General features: G+C 44.4%; 1 protein-coding gene across 1 annotated transcript; it reads right to left on the reverse strand.

The window, feature by feature from the left end:
- Positions 1–912: 912 nt before the first annotated feature.
- KCNE4 (potassium voltage-gated channel subfamily E regulatory subunit 4) lies at positions 913–19,473 on the reverse strand. Its single transcript, XM_087739872.1, has 6 exons — positions 19,417–19,473; positions 18,619–18,775; positions 17,854–18,183; positions 14,011–14,181; positions 3,895–4,106; positions 913–3,467 (listed from the first exon to the last, which is right to left on the reverse strand). The coding sequence occupies exon 6, from the start codon at positions 3,439–3,441 to the stop codon at positions 2,950–2,952; it is 492 nt and encodes a 163-aa protein (XP_087595998.1). The 5' UTR covers positions 3,442–3,467; positions 3,895–4,106; positions 14,011–14,181; positions 17,854–18,183; positions 18,619–18,775; positions 19,417–19,473; the 3' UTR covers positions 913–2,949.
- Positions 19,474–22,728: the final 3,255 nt, after the last annotated feature.

Consider the following 22,728-nt stretch of genomic DNA (forward strand, 5'->3'; position numbering starts at 1 on the left):
CACTGTGGGTGTCCCGGGAGATTACATTGCTGGAGGGAAATGCAGTCTTGCTGATGGGTAGCTTTAGGTCCACATAGGCTTGTGAACAGGCCCCAGAATTATTTAACAGGGAGCGAGCAAAGAGAGTAGAGCACAGGGGAACAGGTTTTGTGGGAAAGCGAACAGATATAATGTTATAAAAACCTGATTTTTAAAATAACTTCGAATTACCCCATGCAAGTAGGTCTCAGCCAGTGCCTGTGCCCCTGCACATACTGTCACAGCTGGAAGGAGACACGGAAGTGCAAAGTTGCCTCTAAACACTTCCGCCTTGCATGGGGAGCCAGAATCCCGAAACTTCCTCTATTCCTAATGCTGGAAATGACAGGGCAGCAATGAGACCCAGGGTCAAAGCTTGTGACAAAGCCAGCTACGTACCACAGCCAAGTACTGGAAACCCAGTGGGAACGGACACCTGTGTCAGATACTTGCCTGTAACCTCAACCCTAGCCCACCCAGTTTGCTACGATGCAAATTTAAAACCTAAACTCCAAATGCAGACTTTTGAAGAAGCTCTATAAGTGACAAAACAGTTTTCATAGGAACTTGTCGGTTTTTCCAGCCTGCTCAATGGCTCGCCAGCACCCCCAGCTCTTTGCAGGAGGACTCTGGGTACCCCTGCAGCTCTGCCTGCACATGGGCAGGAGCTGAGCGCAAGGAAGTTGCCCAGTGCCCCAAAGAGCCCGTACGGACCCAAGGCAGATCTGGAGCGCCTGGCTCAGCCCTGCGGTCAGCCCGCAGTGCTGCAGTACTGTCAAACATAAGAAATCATTTCAAAAAGAGGCTAAGAAAATAATCCTGTAGAAATTTTGCACAGTCCCATTACTGGAAATCTATTTGACGCAGTGAACAGACATGGAAACTTTTCCAGGAAATGTGTTTCTTTATTTAAATAAAAATTAGTGCCAGTAGAAACAATAAACTTTAAATACATGAGACAATTATATACAACTCAATGTTAGGAATTATATACATCAGTTTTTTACAGATACAAATACATTTATACCAAAAGTAAAAGGACGAAGGAGAAAGCAATGGAAAATGTGACAACTCGCGCATGTCAGTCTCATTTGGAAAGTTTCAGGATTCAAGTGATTCCAGGCAAAGCGCCAAACTTAATTTGGCTTCTTTCAAACTTAAAACAGCCCCTTTTGGAGTAAATCTACCAAAAAGCTTTATATGGTCTGATCCAAAGTTCACTGAAGTCGATGGAAAAACTCCCACTGCCTTCAGTCTGAACGGAATCAGGCCCCTTCTGAGCACAATGGAGCCTTTGTTCTGCTGTGTTTAGAGCAGGACAGTGATACCTCTGCAGGCTACATCACATCGTTTTAACCCTCCAAGCCCAAACCAGAGTGCTCCCTTCTAAAGGACAGAAGTACAACAGACTCTTGCCTCAGTTCATTTCTGCTGTTCAGCATTCATATTTTTCAAGCTGTCTCTCAAGCTCTAATGCCAGTGGATAAATCACAGAGCTATTTTAGCGCAGGAAATATGTGGAGACATTTTGCAAACATTTTGCTGTGCAATGCTTTAGACTCAGGCTCTTTAGCCCTCATGGTTCAGAACTAATCCAAACATTGTAATAAGTTATTATAAAATATCAGGTATGATTGAAATAATCATACATTGCTACAATATTAACATTACTTCTTTTAACAGTGCAATAATTTAGTAACTAATTTCATGAGCATTTGAAAAAAAATCACAGTACCATTAAATTAGGGGGAGAAGTTTGTGCTGGTTTTAAAAACTAGTTACGAATGGCTTTCTAGAAATGCATGTGTCACATGCAAGCTGATAAAAAAAAAGGATGTAATGCAATGTTTATCTACACTGGCTTAAATAGAGCAGAAAGGCCGTATTCTTTAATGATGTAAATGAGTACAGTTTTACTGACCTCAAATGGAGAATTCAGCTCCAATAGAGAAGCACAAAATCTTGTGCACGTCCCCTAAAGTCAGGAGGACTCAGCTGATGACTTCAGGGGGGCCAGGATGTCACCCTTGCTAGGTTAAATTCTATTCTGAATTCCACCTATTTTTCAAGGGGGCGTAACAGAGCAGCATTTGTTCAAGCCTTTCTACGTCTTACACCTTGTAACAAAGATCTTTTAATGTCTTTTTTTTAACTTACAGATCTTTGCCTTTAGTGATCAAATGTACATGTCTTTAAAAAATACAAAAGCAAAAAACAAAACCACTTTTCCGATTGCAGCAGAAGTTAGTGAACCTGACCCAGCCAGTACAGGTACAACTTAAAGACAGATATAGTGGCATGGATCTGAAACTAGGCTTTACAAACCTCCTAGAAAAGAAAAGAGTCCCTGAATTTCTTTTTCTTTCATTCTTTCTGTGCATAAAGTCAGTCTCCGGCCATGCTACAATCTCCCTTCAACTACAGCATCGACAAATTTTCAGCTTTTGAGGCCTCATTGAGCAAATCTGCTGTTGGCTGTGGTTTGTCATAAGAGAAACACAGTAAAAGTACTTCTAGTCTATCACAGTTTTGTGTGAATGAGCATTACCCATTGTCTTTAACAACCAGGCACTTGCGTTAGGGTAACTTCCCTAAACATTTCCCAGATATTTGCAGAATTCTGAAATATGCAGAGACATGCCAGTAATAGTTACCTCGTTAGAAAAAAATATATATATTCTCCTTGTTCTTAGCTCTTATGGTAAGAAATAATAATGAAAAAATTAAAATTAAGCATCCCAATCATGTGCAAGTTACACTTTGGTGCTGGGTACCACTGCTTCCTTGTCCTCCCAGCTCTCAGGAACACCTCAGGCCCAGGGGCACAGATACCTGTTGAGAGTTCATTGGAGAGCAGGAAAGTAGAACCACAAGTTCTTAGCGGGAGCTCCACTCACGCTTTGGCAGCTGATCAAGGGAGCCCTGCAAGTGCTAGGAGTTCTTGTGGATGTTTTCCGCAGATCCCTCGCTGCTCTCATTGAGGAGCGTTTCTGACACTTCCCCCAGTTCAGCATCCAGCACTTCCTCCTGGATGGTGAAGTGCACATCTGGGGAGGAGGATTCAGAGCTCACGCTGCTGCCTTCCATCGAGCAGATGGCACAGGACAGGGACGGCACCATGCTCTCCTGCAGCATGTTCAGCATCATGGGGATCTGGACAGATTTCAGCCCCGATATGGTCGGTAGAGGCTTCACAGCTTCCCCCCATTCTCTCTCCTCATCTTTGTAGAGCAGAAGCAAATTGGACTTCTTCTCTTTTCTTTTGGATTTCATGTAGCCCAGCATTATCCCTATCAGGAAGATCCCGTAGAAAGACATGACGATCAGAATGTAAAAATACTCGTTGCTGTTGTTCTTCTCCATGTTGCGGGATTCAGCATCAAGCATGGCTTGGGTCATGTTTGCATGGTCCATTTTCAGCATAGAAAGTGTTTTACCACAGCTAAAGCCTGGAGGAGAATGTGTATGTATACATAAGATCAAACTTCAGCTCAAAGATGTAAAAGAAACATCTGAAAAAAAATACCCCCAAACTATTCCTTGCTACTTGTAATCTGTAAGCTGGCAGGACACACTTGATTGAAGCTTGCAGTCTATCATACTTCTGCATTAATATTGTAACTGAATGAACTGTTATTCAGATACAGAAAACATTAGAGGAAAGAAATACATATATTAAATCATGTTGAGTTCTATGCTGAATTATAAAACCCCAATCCACACGATTAAAGAAAGAAAACTATATAGAAATACTCTGCTAGGCACTTAAACATAGTTTTGTGCTACTTGATCATGTTTCCATAGGGGGTAAAAAAAGTTAGCAGTATTATTTTATTCAATGGTGCAGGGGGAAAAAAAAATCAAAAAGCAACTTACGTCGGTATAATTCCTCCTTTTGCAAAGCTCAAGAGACCTTTCCTCTACCAAATGCCGGGTGTTCTGTAAACTTTCCTCTGCTGCAGTTGGAATAAATAGCTCTCAAGAAATGTTTCATCACGTGTTTTAGAGGCACAGTTTATAATAGTTTTGTGTTGGAGTCAACAGATGAACTTGAAGGATTGCAGTTCAACCCACTGAACTCTTAACAGCTGTGAAAAGAAAAAGAGTTGGGAATTCAGATTTTACTCTTTCCTAACCAGTTCAGCACTGGCTCTCTCAGCTTGTGAATCTGTTCCTTTCACTGCCACCCCAATTGCTAAACCTGACCTGTTACCCTGAGAGCTGCTGTACAGAATGGAAACCCTGCAACCATTATTCTCTGTCTGTCGTAAAATATAGGAAAACATACATGCAAATTTTATAGTAGACACTATCAAGTTATTTACATGCCTGCTATACATGGTTTTCCCTGAAGAGGTGGGGGAAGAAACAAGTTGGTTTTTTTGCCTGGGACTAGTGACAAAGCTTTACAAAGTGTGTGCCAAACAAAGTGGTGACTTTCAACTCATGCTGCAGCTCCACTTTGCCACAAGGTGTGGGGCTGTGGAGAACCGGGCTCTGGGTCTCAAGTGAGTTTTGGATGGAGGGGTGCTGGTGCCACCTAACTTCGGCCATCAAACCAGCAACTGTGGGATTTTGGTTCCCCACATAATCGGTGGAAAGGTACAGACTCCTCCAGGGGGCAACTTGGAGCTCCTGAAGTTAGCAGCCCCCCCTGCCACTGTTTGTAGAAGCAGCCAAGAGTTACATGGGCTGCATGCTGTTTACACATAGACCAGGACCACTGAGTTAATGCAGATTTTAGTATGAAGGGATGTTAACAACTTCTGGGCAGAGGGATGCTCTCTGAGCGACTGCTGGAGGCTGTTGCAGCTGGCTGCTGGGCTGAGCAGGACGCCACCCAGACTGCTGGGGAGGGCAGAGTTAGGAGGCAGGCTGGGCTGCGGGGCCCACAGAGTTCCCAGTCATCAGCTCAGTGGTACAGGAGACTCTGAGACCCCTTTTCAACACGTAAGCAACAGTACAGGCCATGGGAAGAAGGAGGCCCAGCCTGCACCTTGGGGATTTCACTTCCTTATCCTCTCCATCCCTGTTCTTCACACACAAAGCCCAATTAGTCAGGCCCCACATATGTGATGTGAATGCCTCCCCTTCTGCAAAGCTTCAAGGATGTTTATGTAACAGGACAGTCCACTTCCAGAAAGTAGTCGATTGGTGCTGGAGTTTCCCAATGGTAGGTCTGGGGTTTTTTTCCCCTGCAGTCACTAGTGGATTCTTTGCATAGACGGCAAATTCTTTTCCAAACTCTGCCCTCATAATCCCTCTGAGGTAAAGGCAGATAGGATTAACCTCTCTTCACATGTAGGAAAAAGCAAGAGAGAGGAGTTAAGCAACTTTAAATGAAGTGAAGAATTCAAGAAAAGATAGAACTGTATCTGTGTTTGGAACCAGCATTTTCCATCATTTCTCTGAACAACTCCACAAAGAAAAGAAAAAAAAAAATTACATTAGCCAGATTCCCTTCTCTGCCCCTTAAAACAGAGGATCCACCCTTTAGGATGTTCGTTTTATCTCCTTGCGCATTCCCATGTGATAGCTCAGGAGCTGTTGATGTTGGACTAACGTCTACTGGGATTTCGTCTGACCAAATCTGTCTGCAACACCAGCTTGCCAAGTCTGGATTCTTCTTCCCTGTTCCTGACAAATTACTGAGCAGGCAGCAAGAACATATTAACTAGTAGGCTAAAGCATAACCCAGAACAAGTCTCTGGATTTTCTAGCTAACTTTGGGGAATTTTCATTTCACATCTTTCTCAGCTCCATGTGATATTTCTCCCCCATTCAGCTCCAGAAATTTGGAATTTGAAAAATTAAAGACAGGGTGTCAGGTTTTACCAACACCCTTTTATGCAGGACTCTCACAGAATGGTGAGGAAATGCCCAGCATTGTTGGGTCAATGAAAACTGGTTCAGTACAAGGAGAAATCCTTTCTCTGTGACCATGACACCCTAGGAAACCAGCTCTGAAGCTGCTTGATCCTGGGAACAAGTAGACCTAAAGCCTGTCCTGCTGCCTCCTGTTGTCAGTGCTATATGCAGGTCATCACCCACCTCAACACAAAGAGCACTTTCAGGCATCCAGAGGCAGCGACTCCCCACAGGTCCCACCAGTGAGCCAGCAGAGCAGAGGCAGACTGGCTCTTCTGCAGGTGCCCGGAGGAGACGATAGGGTCTCTTATTTGCTCCAAAGCCTCATATTTTCCATGTGGGTGAAGCTCTCTACAAAGTTACCAAGAGGAACTGCAGCACCCAACAAGAGCACAGGAAGACTGGCCAGGTACATCCATAGATTTATGCAGTCCCCCAAAGTTCACCTGAAAGATGACTGAATTGCGTACTTATGCATAGTTATTGCTAGAAACTCTTTGCAACTATATTTACTTTGGCTAGCTGATGACAACTCTTCTCCATCTGTTAGCCCATGATGCTGAAAAACAGTTTAATTTTAAAAAGGCCTGGAAGGAATCCCTGAGCCTTCTATAAACATGAGAGGAGGGATAGGAAGACACTGGGGAATAGCCACCTGAAAAACATATGCCACTTGTGTACTGGTGCCATAAGTCAGCTTTCTCAAGCTGTACCCTGTAGAAACTGTATTTTTGTCTAACAACAAAACCTAGAAAATTGAAAATTGGAGCCTTTTAATTTTGTCTTTCAAAATTACTTTTGTTGCAAATTATATTTTGCATTGCATAATGTAAAACCATTGGCAAAATCATGGCAAAAATCCTTGCTTAATTTGAAGTAATTTATTTTTTGGAGTTAAGGTTACTAGCTATATCTTGTTTGAGGTTTCCTTCTTTCTTTCAGATCAATTCTTTTTTTCCCCAGACTTCACAAAATTTCCCCTGAAATTTCACTCACAGGTCTTTTACGCTTTCAGCAATTGCCTCTCACCTGTTCCTCTTCGCCTTTGCATCACTCCCAACCTCGGCTGTAATATTTAAGAAAAATCCTCATGCTGTTGCTCCCACCTTCTAGATTCCCCCTTTGGAAAACATTCAGATTAATAAAGCAGAGCAACAGCCAGGCACTCCAACGATGAAAAAGTCACAACATAGCTGCTGATGCCAGATTTCTTTTCTCAAGGTCCCTGTCTCCTAGAGAGCCTTTTGTGGCAGCAACCTCCGTCACCAAAGGACGCAAAAATTTGAGGCTTGAGGCATCCCATGGGGCAGGAATTCTTCACAACATGGCTTAAGGGATAGTATAATGTGAACCCTTTCTCCAAACAAAAATTTGAGGACAGTCAGAAAACTGAACAAAGACCCAATCCGTTATGAAGACAACATGAAACGTCCTTAGAGACTCAGATGACTCTCCGCAGCCTGCCATGAAAAATATATCCCTAACCCTTCATTACGGGCATAATCTACGGTCTGACGCTGCATTTATCTTTCTTTTTCCACTTCATGAGTTAATAAGACTAAAGACAAAAGATACAACTGTTAAAGGGATAGCTCCTGCAGGAAGCAGAGCCTGTTTGGTAAGTGTATGCTGACAGCATGACTTTGAAGAGTATCTGAGCATGTGCATTTTTGGAAGTAATCATCTGAAAATCTGAAAAAAAAAAGAAAGAAAAGAGAAATGGGAAGGACAGAGGGGTTGGGTTTTTTTCTTCCTGCACGTGGACCTTTAATGGAAGTAATGGTTGGGAATTTACCACAAGGGAGAAAAGGGGGGGAGAGCTTTGCTGTGCACATATTGACTTAATGACGACTTAGATCTTCCATGCACTGCAGCTGGGAAAGGACAGCAAAGGTGATCAATATTTTTCACTCGCATATATGATTTCAATTGAAGTAAAATTAGAGATCAAGAGCTGGGTTTGACATCATAAAGGAAGACACAATGAAAAGGGAAATTTGTGCCCTTCATTTGGTCTTGCGTTTCAACACCTGCCACGCTGAGATGTATGTACTGACTTTTGGTCCCGCTGCAAAACACAAGCCTCACAGAGGACCTGATCCAAAGCTCCTTGAAGTCAAAGCCCCTTAAAGTTAATGGCAGTGCCTCACCTAAAGCGAGTGTCAGATCAGGAACGGCACCCGCTCCTTTCAAGTTCTGTGCAACTCAGAGTCAATTTTCAGTGAAGCTTGTGAGTGTGTTGGAATACAAGAGCTAGCTCAAAAGCAGCAAGCAAGTCATGCACTCATTCCCAAAGTAGGGAATGAGTAGCAGCCCAACACAAGCCACGTGCCTCCTCGCTAACAAGCCTACTTACAGTAGGAAATTTATGAGCTTTACTATACGTTCTTAACGCCTCTATGCCTCAGTTCACTCACTTGTAACATGAATCTAATAATACCTAAAATTTACACATGCTGTGGGGGTACAGCATGGTAATACACTTGCAGATCACTACCTGAAAAGGTAATAACCATTGTGTTCGTTACCACATGCCTGGGCTGGCATCTGAGCAATTCTCACACAGCTCTAGGTTCGGTGTCATTTTCCATCACTCTTCCTTATTTTTCATACTGCAGAAATAGATGACATTTTTAATATACTTCACGCAAGCAATTTCTAGAGGAAGGTGGCAATTTTCTCAGTGTCATCCACAATATACCATGTTACCATCTGGATACCAAATGGAAGTAACACTCTGCCTAGTTATTAATTGTGAAAAACTTAGTAAAATGCTCAGCTCTGCCTTACAGTCTTCACTAGTGAAAACATGCAAAGACAAGTCTAGAAGATGCATGCATCAGCCTTCTTTCCAATGTCAGTATTTAATTTGCTTTAATGCAAATTTTATTTAACCTTCGTAGCAGATCCCCATATCATGAAACTTCAAGTTTCTCAGGTGTTCCCTGCACTCAGAGCAGCAAAAACTCTCTATCTTTATCAATAGTAGCAAATAGGGGGTTCAGAAGCACCTCGCAGCCGAGGTGCCCTAGCGCTCTCAGCTCTAGCAGTGGCAAGAGATTTTCCAGAAGTCACGTCCGGAGTATTGCAATTGCCCTCCAAGCACAAAATAAAGATCTGTAAGGCAAATTGGTTTCTGATCCTGAGAGATGACAAGCAACAGAAAATCTCAATGATATCTGTAATAACAGTTTACCCTAAATTTAGCATTTACTGTAAGGCATGTGTTGTGGATTCTGAATTTCAGAAAGCTATGAGTGACTGGAAACAAATAGAGTGGAAACAGGTAACTCTCATGATAGCAATACCAAGAAATTACATTTAAAAAATAAAGATTTTTCAGTGGCTGATATGAGAATCTGAGTGCAAAGTCATCACATCCTCAATTCTCTTTCCTGTAGCTGAGACATGTTAGAAAGTTATTTTATTAATATATATTTCTATACAATAAAATGAAACTTATACTTCATATTACCTTACCTTTTTTCTTTGATGTGGCATGGAGGATGTAGGTATATTTGATTTGAAAATGTTTTTTTCTGTTTTTTTCCCCTTTTTTTTTTTTTTGCTCCAAACAGAATTATCTGCTGGATGCACTACCTTTAAAAACAAAATAAATTAAAAGCTTCCTTTGCTTTTAGTGTCAAATGCTAGATTCAGTTACACTGTATGTGATCAACAGTGTCAGGCGTATTTACTTCTCTTCAGGATTTAAAACAGTTGTTAGCCACATACCAAATTTTGGATCCCATTAAAAAATAAATCAAAAACCTCTAAATGTGATTAGCAGTATTTAGAGAAAATTCACTGACAAATCCAAACACACATTTCTGTTTCTTCAGTAAACAGACAGTGCTTACTCTTCCAACTTTGGAAAGGTGCCTTATGAAGGACCATTTATCTTCTCTCTGAACTGATTCTGACTCTAATCAGCTCAGAATTAGCACTTTGGTTTACATTAGAGAAGGCTTCTAGCAAACAAATTGTAGGTGAAGGGATATGAATGAATATTTAGAGGGGTTTTGAAAAATTCTTCTGCACACAGCATGAAGATCTCAGTTTTCTTTTTTGTTCATGTTAAGATTTTTCATGATCTGAGAAATTCAGCATATGCCAGTAATTGAGAAGCATAAGAAACAGAGGGGACAAAACGACTGAAAACATTCAAGTGCTTGACTTGAACCCTCACCTGACCACAGATCAGAAATTAAAGATCTTTGGGAAAAGTTAAGAAATGCTTGCACAACGTAAGGCAGAAGGCTTATAGAGACATTGATAAATGTCTGGCTATCCAATTAAACGTAACTGAGGTTCAAATACGAAAGCATGCATTCGTTCCCTCCCACCAGGAAACATTTTGGCAGGTTGCGCTCACTTTAGTTGGGACCCTGCTGCCTTCTTCACAAGGAGCAGCTACCCACTACCTGCTGTCACTCACGCAAGTTGATGCTTCCCTCTAGTTACTCTCTTTCTCAGTTCTGCTGGCTACGTGGAAGCCCAGCACAGTTCCATCATTTTGCTTTGGGCTTTTTTGAAAATAATATTTGGAAACCAAGAAGAACAGGGGAGCAGGATGCTGTCCCATGAAATGAACGGGGCAGGGTTCACACACCCAGTGACTCCCCCTGCGCTGGCACAGAGGTGTAGGAGTTCTCACAGTCCACCACGCTTGGAAGAATTTGAGAACAAAAACAAAACCAGACAAAAACTTAACCACTGGGAAACCACAGACTCTGAAGTCAAGGAGGCAGTTGTTGCTTAGTCTTACTAAACTGCAGCATTGCAGTTTTCATTTTCGTACATCAAGAAATGGTAAAGACCCCAACATTTAGGTGAGTTCTGCCTCAGATGTGTGCCCAGAACTCCCACTGAATCCAGCGGGATTTTGGTGAGTGTGAAGAATATAACCACTAATACAGAGCAAGGTACCAGTCTGGCTGCCTGCATGGACTGTGTCGAGTTTTCTGCCTTGAGATTAAAGTACCTGCCAGTATATAATGGGCATTTCATATTAACCTCTACTAACACTGCTCTTGAGGACATGATTGAATACAGAGTGTTCAAAAGAGATTGAAAAAAGGGAGGGAGACCATCATGACATTTACCACAAAAGCAATTCTACCCCTTTAGGAACTCAGGACAGCATACAATAAAGAATACAACACAAGCGTCACAGTGATCTTCCATCTCTCCCGAGGAGGGAAGACACATGCAGAGGTAAGTTCACCCTCCTCTCCCAGAAATCGGTGTACAGCAGAGATGAAAGGGACGGATAGTGCTTTCTCAGTGGCACACATCCAGTCCAGCTGAAGTGAAAGCACTTGCAAGGCCTTAGAGGAACAAGCCACGTTTCTCTTCGTTATTATTTTTTCCAATCCTGGAAAATTTGTTGGCAAAGTAAAAAGCAGCCCATGCTGTTTCACAGCCATGTCAGCGTAGCATCCCGGGTCACTGTGACCTTCAGCGCACACGGGATTTTTCACTTTCACATGGATAGCAGATGTTGAGCCCTCTCTCCCTCTGATGTTCAGGCCCTCCGGCTTTTGTACAACATGAGGGACTCAGCATCATGTGCGTTTGTAACACCCTTCGAGTTTTTGTTGCGAAACCTCCACATTTACTGTAGCTGTTGCAGCAAACATCACACTCCATTAATTTCTGCTCTCAACCCTGTTGACCTGAATCTTCACAGGATTGCAAATGCAGTTTAGATTTCATCACTGCCTTTTTCTACAGCAGTCCCCTTTCAAGCTGAAGCAACTAAGACAGCACTTCGGTTTGATTTATTACATCTTGGCATCTGTTGACTGTACTCACTTTTAGAGCATAAAACACCCAGAACAGCTATTTGTATTCTTATTCCAAAAGCCTGCTTCACAAAACACAACACAAGGCACAAAATAGCAATCTGGGGTGTAAATAGCATCAATTGGATGAACCCCAGGTGTACAGCAAAGAGGACAGAAAGTATACAAAAGAGGCAGCAACAGCACATGCACCCTCTCCAAAGGGGAGGATTCTGCATGGCAAAGGAGGGAAAGCATGAAGCTGTGATTTCTGAGACCCGAGGCCAAACACCCAGCCTCAAACGATGAACCCATCTGCAGTTTGCCTTTGGTTCCTGTAAGGTCTGGATTTCCCCTTTAGTGCCTGGATACAAGAAGTTAAGATGATTCCTGAAAATGAGCTGAGATCTGTTCCTGTATTTCTGTGTTTCGGTATTAGTCCACGGAGCCACGGATGTGAGTATGCAGAGGATGAGTCCCTAAATGCATAATGCAGAGAATGGGTTGTACACAATGTAGGGTCATGCCAGCTTTAACAGAACCGGATTTCTTCCTTCTCAACTGATAGAAAAGCTTCATTTCTTTCAGTTAACACGAGCACTCATAATCCAGCCTTGTGTGGACAACCAGTGGAGCTCAAATGATGTAATCTTCCATTACTGATTGATGTAACAGCCCCCCACACCCTCCCATGCTGCCTGCATGAAAGAAATTTCAAAAGAGCTCAGAGAGACCTGGAAAAGCCCAGGGAGAAGCCCGATGGGAGAAGCCTTCCTGATATTTCCCTTATCAGCACAGCGAGTTCGCACCCTGTGGATTACTTGCACCCCGTGGCTGCACATGGCATCAAACTGAACAGACAGAAAGCGTGCAGCCCTCTGGGAACCACTGCCGTGTTCCCCGCGCGGTCCGCAGCCAGGCCGTCCCACGGAAAACTCTCCCTGTGCTGTGTGCTGAACAGAAAGAGGGGAGAGAGCACGCTTCGACAGTGCAACAACAAGGCTGATCAAAGGAATCAAAATTAACTTCCCAAATTAATTTTTTAAAAAGTGATACCAAAGAAAAGAAACTTAGTAACACATAAATGCCTACTTTAAGCAGGGGCAGCTTACTTGCAAATGATAAATGAAAGCGGAGGGGGGTATTTTTCAAGCGCAGGCATTTATGTCTCAGTGGGGAGACATCATCGCTTCTTGAACGTATTTTGTTAAAGCAAGGACAACCATGGGTTTGATGGAATGATGCTTTTAGAACTTAGGGGAAAACAGTCTCCTCTCTTGGCTGCTCATGACATGTGAATAATCAGCCCAAAGTAAACAACATGTGGTCTTGTGTGGTCTTTTTGCTCTTCATGCGAGGCTGGTATTTCACTCGAATCTAGGAAGCGACAGGAAGTGGGGAATTCTGCGCAGATACAGGAGATCCGGCGCTTTCCTAACAAGCTCTGGAAATGCAGCGGGTTCAGGGAAAAAATATTGCTGTTCCAGATGGGAAATACAAAAAAAAAACACCAATACATCTGGACACATAGGATGAATTAATACTCCTTCGAGTCACATAACTAAAGAATTTTGATGTAACCATATTCACAAAATTTGCCCGACTCTCTCACAAGCATTTGAATGTTCATGCGTCAATGGACTACTAATCAATTCTTAGACTGAAGCGTTAAAGGAGTTCCTGAAAGCAACGTAACTGCTGTATTATTTGTAAGTACAGGTCATGGTGTGCGGCGGTTGCTCACAGAAATCATCCACTTAGGGAAGAGAAGTAGTGCTCCGGCAGATGAAAGGGCTCAGCACAGCAGGGTCTGTGTTCCCCTTGCTGTTGCACTGCAGGCAAGGACCCTGAAGAACGATGACTGTTTAACACACTGCTACCCATTTTCAAATGAATACAGCGGGTGGAAAGTTCGTGTTGGTCGTCTTAACCATCACTTGCTCACTCGACCCCGGCGCACCCTGCCTACACCTGCCATGGCAGGGGACGCACACAAACCATTTGCTCAGCCTGTTTTCCAACTGCCTGCTCCCTTTCCCTGCCACACTTCTCTTCCACGTGATCCAGACACATCCCCATCTCTCTGACTCTTCCTCCACATGGTCTTGACCTCCACCCTGCCAAGCCGTTTGAGTCCAGCTCAGCCAAAATCCAGGAGAGGTTTGCTACCTCCACATAATTTTGCTGTCTCCCTCTGCCCCACGGGCTCAGCTCCATGCTCTGTGTATCACACAGGCAAGAGGACACAGGCTACTCTCATATCGAGTCTTTCAATGGTGAACTGAAAATGCAAACTGGAAGCTGTTGCATTGAAAGCTGGAACTCCTGTAGTCCTTACCTACATTTCAGCGTTTACCTCCTCCTGAGGTAAAGCTCCTGCCATCTTCTCCAACCATGACTCTTATCCCTCTCCTTCGGTTTCTCCTATGTTATCTCATTTTCACCATCGATGTCCTTCAGAAACCAGGTTGCCAAAGCACCTCCTTCAAACGCCTCTAAAATCCACCTGCTTGGATACAGGGGTGGGGGGAATGGAGATAAGAAAGAGATTTTAAGTCTAAAAGACAATGAAAAATACCCACATGCACATGTTACTCAGCACCACACATCCATATTACTTGTCCATGTCCCCTATAGCTTTTTTCTGACATTTCTGTTTATAAACATACTTACCATGTCATATCAAACCACATTGCTGTGTTTTTGCTGGGGCAGGACTGTGTCTTTAGCGAGATACCTCACATTTTTCTGAGCCCTGAAATAGCAATCACACCCCATACATTTGTGAAGCACGCTCAGCTGGGACAGCTCTGCAAAGCTCCAAGTGGTTTCCCAATATTGCCCTCCAAGAAAAAGCTGTCAGAAACAGTTCCTTCCTTCTCCCAAAAGATAAACTCTCTTTGCCGCATCTCCCTGGGGGTGCAGCTCCCTTGCCCCCCGCCGCCGGAGGCGCTGGGGCTGCTGCGAGGCGCATTCCAGGAATGCTTCCAGCCAGCGCGCCCTGTGCTTCTAACTCCCCTCCTTTTCCTAAACGTTCAGCCACGGTTTAGCCAGACTTAAGGGGTTGTTTTTTTGTTTTGTTTTGGTTTGTTTTTTTTTAAATAGTTGCTCATTCTTGAGCAGAGACGAGTGCATCTATTCTGGAAGGTTCCCTGCCCAAGTCCTTGTTGCCTGGTATATCTTACTTGGATTAGAGCCCAGACCTAGAAAATGTTCATCTGAAATCATTTGTGTTTGCAAATAACATATTAAAATGAAAAACTGCATGAAGATTTAATTTCTGTGGGTATAATAATCTCCGCATTAGGATTAGCTCGCAGCATAAGCAAAACAAAAAACCAAAACCCCAAAAACAGTTATCTGGGATTAAGGAGTCTTGACGATTAAGCTTCATGATTTGCTGCTGAACCAACCAACGTGTCTAACATACGTCATTATTTTTTTCCTAAACCCAAGAACTAACGAGATAAACCAAAACAAATTCCCATCAATGTTTTGGTCTATTGTAAAGCTTTTTTTTAAATATCAAGCTGACTCTGAAGACTACAGCAGAAGATAACTAAAGAGTAGGCAGCACAAAATCACCATGAAACTGGGTGATGAGCTGTGCCAGGCTGCGAGTTTGAGGCAGTGAGGGCAGAACCACCTTGTTCTGGTCTCCTGTGTGATGTGGGAGCGAATAAAACAAAATTAATCTCTGCCAGTTATGAGAAGGATAAAAAGCAGCTGCAAAATCATTCAGAGCAGGGCATAGATCGGAAACCCCTGAGGATGCTACACCACTTTTTTTGAATCACGGTTTCTAGAAGTTCTGCAGGAATCAGGCTTTTGTTGTTGCTGTCCGTTGAACTTGAAGAGCACGCTACTCAGTCAGGAGCTCAGTCGCTAGAGAAGCGGCGGATTTAATGGTCAGTGCAGAGGCCGATTACCTCCGGCACTGGCGGGGCCCTGCCCTGCCCCTGCTGCAGCCCGCGCCAGCTCCCGCGGCTCTCTCTGGAGGCAGGGCCGGGCTGAGGGCCCTTACCGGATCCTGAAAGCTCCTGGAAGGAAGCCGACAGCCCCTGTGCTCTCTCACAGACTCCCACTACGCTTGATTTCAAGGAAAGAAAATATCTGTTCTATTAGAGCCAGTCAACAGGCTCGGCCTGTGAACTGCTCGTTTCTGTTAGACACAGCAAATCCTCACAGGGGTTGTTTCCCACTGAAGTTGCTGGTTTTGTTTGTTTTTCTATAAGGTGAATCACATTCTGCCCTTTAGCTTAATACCTAAATCCTTTTCTAGATAAGATTCCCACTAACTCAGCTCTGTAAGTTGCCAGCCTATAACCTCGTATCCTATCGACGTCAATAGTAATGAGGGTTGGTCACCTCTTCATAGTGCCCCAAAACACCATATTTGCGTTACTACAAATCTGTCTCCTTTGCAGACGTTGCTGTAGCACCTCCAGGTCTCACAGTTTAGTGTTTGCCGGTCTCTGGTACAACCCTGCCATCACCTCCCTCTCAAACACAACTCATCCGGACCCTCTCTTTGGTACCCAGCAAACCACAACAGCCTTCAATACTTTGTACAGAGGAAAGTTGTAAAAGGTCCTATTGCATCATTGGAAAGCTCAGTGGGGGGAAGCCTAGGTCATCACCAAAACACTGAGTTCTCCTTTTAGGTTTTTTGGTGTTTGGGGTTTTTTTTTCCCTTCCCCCTCAGGACTGGTTTCAGGATCTGATCAATCTCAAAAAGGAATAAAAGATCCAGACATTGATTGAGGTATCCAGTGCTCAGACACTTCAAATAAATTGCCCAGCTCCTCTCTGTAATTCAGCTCAGGAAAGCAGCCAATTTGCTAAATTCAAGATTTTAGAAGTCTTATGAGTAAAGTGAGCCTAGGCTTTGCCCCCTAGCAGTTTCATTTCATTTCTCGTTTTCCTCAACCCTTCATTTCAGAACCAGTCAAGTTGCAACCAAGTGAGTTCATTATCACATGGAAAAACCGATGTGCTAGACCAGTGGCATAGACTGCACTAGCACCCTTAAAAATAATAACTACAGCAGGAGTGAGCTGCCACATCCCTAATGCGGGCCAGCTCGGACTTCCCTGGCACCCCACATTGCCACGGCTACGAGCGATGCTCAGAAACCAATGCTGCCAGGGAGATGAGATTGCCACGACACCGAGGCAAGCGGGAGGCTACGCTGGGCAGGTAACACACTCCGAATACTGGATGTCATCAGTTTAATTAGTAAGGGAATACAACGTAGCCACTTAGAGGCAGGTAATGCAGAACTTCAGTAGCGTTTCTGTTGAATTAAACTTAGGAGAGGTTTTAATCTCGCTTTAAAAACGAACAGCAAAAATGCAAGATCTTGTTAACAAAACACATCATAGACAAAATATATTGGATTTCTATTTTTATAACAATAAATTAGAAGCAATTAATATGCACTAAATATAAGTAAAACCCAAATGAGGATCCCTTACATCTATATTAACTACATATTACTGCCTTTCTAAAGATGTAAAGGCTTCCCAGGAGTCAATTACAGTGCAAGAGAAACCAAGCAAGAAGCAAACCCCTCTGTACCAGGATTTTTAATACTGGAAACTTGTCTGTGACTGGGGGCGTACAGGACTCAGCCTGTGTGATCCACAAGCACCCTTAAGCAGGACCCATGTTATCAACTCTCTCCGTTTTACTAGGTGCCTTGCGGTACTGGGATACTCATCTCATGCTATTCAGTTGTTGCCAAGACACCGTTCACACTTCTGATTCCCCATTAGCATCAGCTAATAATCTTCTGCTGGCTGGTTTTCAAAGAGTTCCAGAAGGATTCAAGGCTGCTATGAGAAAAGAACAAGGCAAGAGAGAAAAGCTGCTTGTTCTTGCATACAAAAGAAGTCTAGCCCATGGCTTTTGCATGCCTCAGATAACCAGGAAACCAGAAAATAAAACCCCAAATCTGTTACTTTCTTAAGTCTAATCATTCGGGGATCTGAGTTGTGATTTTTGAATAATAACTTGCTTGGAGTTAGCAAGAGCAGTAAAACTTTAAAAAAGCAGACATGACCACGAGTTCCCCTGTTTCCACCCTCTTCTCCCTCAAGTGTTAAGCAAGCTTTCTCTCTGCTTACACCCACAGCTGGGCCCCTCCCGCTTCCCTGGAAGCCCACAACACAGCCCTTACATTTCCCAGCCGCTTTCCCATGTTGTTCAAAACACAGATGATTTAAGCAGAGGTTCAGACAAGGGCGCAGAAATTGTTGACCTTGGGCAAAGCTTCGGGGAGCCGCGTCCCAGTGCCAGGGCTGGGGGAAGCCCTGCTGCAGAGGCCAGCCGCTGCCGCTGCCGCGCGCAGATGGCGGGGTTGGCATGTACAAGGTCAGAGATGCTGAAAAATCCCAGCCAGCCTGATCTCATCCCATTATCTTGCTTTGCCTGAAAGAGGGTCGCTGTTGTCTTTGACCCTGCTCTCCTTCAAGGATGCAATTAAAGCACTTCTGAAAGGCTACTGCATCTGCAACAGTAAATCCACAGTGGGGAAATCAGTCCAATAGATCTCAGAGCCTGAGCAAAAGCTAAACGCATTTAGTAATCACCATGTTTATAGGGCTGTATATTCTAGGCTTTGCATTGGTGTAACACTCGATACATGTGTTTACCATTCAGCAAGGAAGGTAATGGTGGCAGAGAGAGATTAACACCAAGGCTAGCAGGAAGCCAAAGATGCAATAAATGTCCAACTGCCCAACCTCTACTGTAGCAACAAGACTATCCTTACCTTCAAGTAGAGATTTGTTTCAGATCTCATTTCAGCTTAACTTGATATTAGCCTTCAAAACAGTTTAAAAAAAAAAATCCTTACCTCTATGAAAACAATTTTGCAGACAAATGAAAGAGGTACGAGAACCCCAAGCCAAGACATTTTGTTCTGAAGTTGGCGCGAAGATACCTGGGTTTGAGAAGTGGAGATTTCTGATTTGCGCCCTTCATTCTGTCTCTGGGCAAGTCACTCGCTCCAGGACTGAGAGGCAGAGCGCGACTGGGCCACTGCCCGGGAGGGAGACGGCCTCCAGGGAGGTCAGGAGTTCCTCCCTACAGCAGGGAAACTACAAAGGACGGATTAAAAAGAGAGAAAGATTTTTTTACTTTGTTTTGCTATTGTGAAGACATTGAAAATATTTTCAAAATAAATAAAGTAGGACTGGGGAGATAATTCTTTACAATACTTAGAGGTATTGCTTTTTTCTAGATCCAAAATGCGAGGGAATCGGGTCAGACCCACGGGTCTTTGCTCTTCTATGAGCTTCTCAAATTCACAGGAAAATGAGCGTCACTGCTGTTCACCAAGTCATTTGTTGCACTCAAGTGTGATTGTAACTGAGTCATTGACAAATTACAAACATTTGCCACAATTTATTAGTCCTGTAAAGTTTGGCTTTTTTCTCTAGTGGTTGAAAAGAAAATAACGGAGTCAGCTCCGGCACAAAAATCTACCCTTCAAACACTAGTGAATGGGATGAGACTTAGGCCTTTGTGGGGTTTTCTTATTTGTCCTGAAAAAGTAGGTCTACGGCTCTGCAAAGGCAGGCGCTGAGGACCATGATCCCTTTGCCGGTCGGGCTGTGGGCACTGACTGGGCGCAGCTTTGCACTGGCGATGCAGCGCGCAAATTTGGCTGGAGAGAGAACGGAGCTGCCTGCATCCATCCGCGCAGCCGGCAGAGTTTGCTTTACCTCTCTCTGCTCACCTAAGGCAAGGATTAGGTTTTACAGATGGGGCTGCAGCAGCATAAAGCATCCTTCCTCTGTAGGAGAGTCACTCATTCGGCTGCTCTCCCAAGCAGACCCACGTAAGCGGGACCTGCCAGGTCTGGACGAGAAGATCCATGCTGGTCGTGCTTGAGTCTCCCCTTTCTTACGACAGGCTCCTAGCGCTGGGACAGCCTCACCGCCTGCTTCCACCAGCGGTGGAGAGAGAATCACACTCCGCGGATGCAAATCTCCTTTCTCCCTTGATACATTCTGCTTGCTTTGATGGCAATTCTTAAAGCTGATTTTTCTAGAAGCGATTAAGTTGTTTCCTGCGTAGTTAGCAGCCATCTCCCTGTGAGACTCAGAATCATCCAGAACTTGTCAAGATATTTTATTGGGTTTGGATGTTGATGTACATTTAGTATTTAGATCCATTCCTCCACTCCCAAGAGCACACTTAGTGGGACTGCGGGAAGACGGGGGGTTCGAAGGGGTTGGTTAGGCACTTGGGAGTGTTTTTTAGGCCCGGGGAGCATCAGCTCACCAGCCTTGCCCACCCTTCCCTTCCCCATCACAGTTATGATTCATCTTCCCACATGGATTCTCCTGCACTCTCAGGCATCGCTGGTTAGAAATAACTCCCACATCCCAATTTATACAACCCCAGTAGCCAGTTCCCTGAGCACTCGGTGCGGCCAACGCAAGCCTTTGCCTTCGCCCCCAGGCAAACAGGCCCTTCTCAAAGCCCGTGCCACCCAGGCTCCCTTCCTCCGGCAGAAGTCTCACCTGCAGAAGTGCTGGTTATGCTCCACACCCAGGTCTGCCCGGAGGTGCCCCGGGGATGACCGCCGAGTCCTGAGGGCTCTGTCTCATGGGCAACTTGCAACTATTGGAGTACTTAGTTTACAGGCGTTTTAAGCTAAAGTTGAATACAAAGACAGCTTATTCTTATTTATGTATGCATAAGCCCCCCTCAACCTTGAAACACAGAGTAAGTTGTTTAGGATGCTAAACAGCGTGTGTGTGTCGACATATTAATAAATAAATAGGTAATTTACAAAGATCCTACCCCAAAGCTGCATTAGCAAAGAAACTGAGATCTTACCCAGAAGAAAAGCAAATATTGTTTGAACAGGGCAACAAGGAAAGTCAGAATCTTTGTGCTCAGCAGCAGGGCTCCACAGAGGCGGGTGGGATGCGGCAGGGCTCCTGCCTGCAAGGGTCCGAGCGGGTGGCAGGGCCTGCAGCAGGGCTGCGGCTGCGGCACGGGCTGGGGCCAGGGCACGGACCCTGCTCTGCCGCACATCCGCCACGCTCCCCGGCACGGCCCCGCAGCTGGGCAGCACTGCGAGGTGAAAGCAGGACAGACACCATCCTTAGCTGTAAAACAAACCAGAACAAACAAAGCGGGAGATAAACACTGAGCGTTATGCTACGCGTGGGAGCGGGGCGAAGCCAGTCACTGCTTTCCAGGCGCCGCAGCGAGCGGCTCCCCGGGGCTGCCAGCCCCCAGCACAGGGACACTGGTACAGCCCACTGCACGCACACCTCCACTCACACAGCCGAGGCTAAAATCAAGACAAAGCTGTGAAGAAAGCAGCATGAAAATTACTTCCCAAGTAACATTTTAATATCACTTAAATTGTACTTAAATAGTATAAATATCTATTGCCATCCTTCATACCTATTGTCAGCCATGAGGGTATGAACATACTCAGATTGTGCCCTAAGATATTAATTTCAGATCATCACACGGACCAGCAGCGCAAAATCGGTAGAGATTTTTGCTTTGAAACTACCAACACTTCAGTTTATTAGCCTGGGAAATAAAATAATAATAATTAAAAAAAAATCAAGTTAATTATCCCAACCTCAGATGGGCTGAGTCATTGATTCCCTCCGGTGCCACAGGATCATCCACTCCCAGAGGAGCTGCAGCGACAAGGGGCTCCGTGACACTTATTTGCTGATCTCTCCAGCATCACACGCTGGTTGGGGACCCTGACGAGTAAGGCTCCAGCCCACACCTCCTGCAGCGATGCCCCATCACGTCACCAAAGTCCCAGAGACAGTTTGAGGTATCAGCTCCAGAATAAAACGGGCCAGTAGATGAAGAAAGGGGGTAATGAAGAGAATTAAAGTTCCGCTATACTTACGAAAAAACATTGCCAAGAGTTCTGTCTACTCGGTTAATACAGAAAGTCTTTTGCTGCAGTCCACACATCCTTCCTAATTTCAAAAGATTTATAAATTATGGGTAAGATACCAGATGTGGAGATGCTACAAGTGTTTGAGATGCATCAATCTTTAAAGCTATTTGTCTCCAAGAACTATGAGAAAGGTCTTGGCAACAAAATAAAAAAATTATAGTAAGAAAAAAATAGGTCAAACAAGATACTAATGGGTTTCTTAAGTGGAGCTGGGATGAGAACCAAAGCTGGACTAGTTAACAGTGGAAGCTGGGTATAATTTTCTGAGGCCTCTGCTAAAGGTTACCACACCAGTGTCCTTCGCTGTATAAAGTCACTGTTTATGAGTCAGGAGCCCTTACAGAGCTTAATCCAAAGGCTCCTGATGTCAGGAGGAAAAGCTCCCTTTGCCTTGCTGGGCTTTGGCGCAAGTCCTGACTCAGCAGCTGACTGCACGTGGTGACACAGACTGCGGTTCTTCGGATGGGAAAGCACGCCACGGCTCCGCTCTCCCTGCCAGAAAGCCGGCGTCACCGCACGCAGCCGCTCTCAGCGGCGATGGAGGGCAAACGCACGGCCAAACTCCTTGGAAAGAGGATCGGGAGTCCATCCACCGCCAGCATTTCCCGTGACGTTGCCAACGCGGCTGGCTCTGGTCGACCTGGAAGGCAAAGGGAATACCATAGGAAGACTGGAGGTACAGCCAGATGCAAAGAGAAAAATAAGAGCATGGAAGAGAAACAACCAAACACTTTTAAAAATAAGTCTTAATTAAACAAACATTGAAAGAGGCATGGGAATACACTGTAGTCTCAGCCCAAAGTGGGAAAGGAAACGTCAAATGGTGTCAGCCTGTGGTCTCGAATAGACTTTCTAAGGCTTTGCTGCACTGAATCAGCACAGGAATCTGCAAATCGCAGTGGGCTAGAAATTTCTAGCACAATAAAGCTGTTCTAAGTACTACTGGAGCTTTCTTGAAAAAGTAAATAAACACAGACAGACAGATGGAAATAATTATAATCCGAATGCTTGAGATTGTTGGAGTACAGTTTTCAATTATCCCAGATTGGCCTGGGCCCTAAAACACCGTCCAAACAGCTAAAGCTACAAAAGGGGGAA

The sequence above is a fragment of the Nipponia nippon genome, unplaced genomic scaffold (genome assembly GCF_047370975.1).
Source record: "Nipponia nippon isolate SJK-2023a ecotype South Korea unplaced genomic scaffold, ASM4737097v1 scaffold_7, whole genome shotgun sequence".
NCBI lineage: Eukaryota > Metazoa > Chordata > Aves > Pelecaniformes > Threskiornithidae > Nipponia > Nipponia nippon.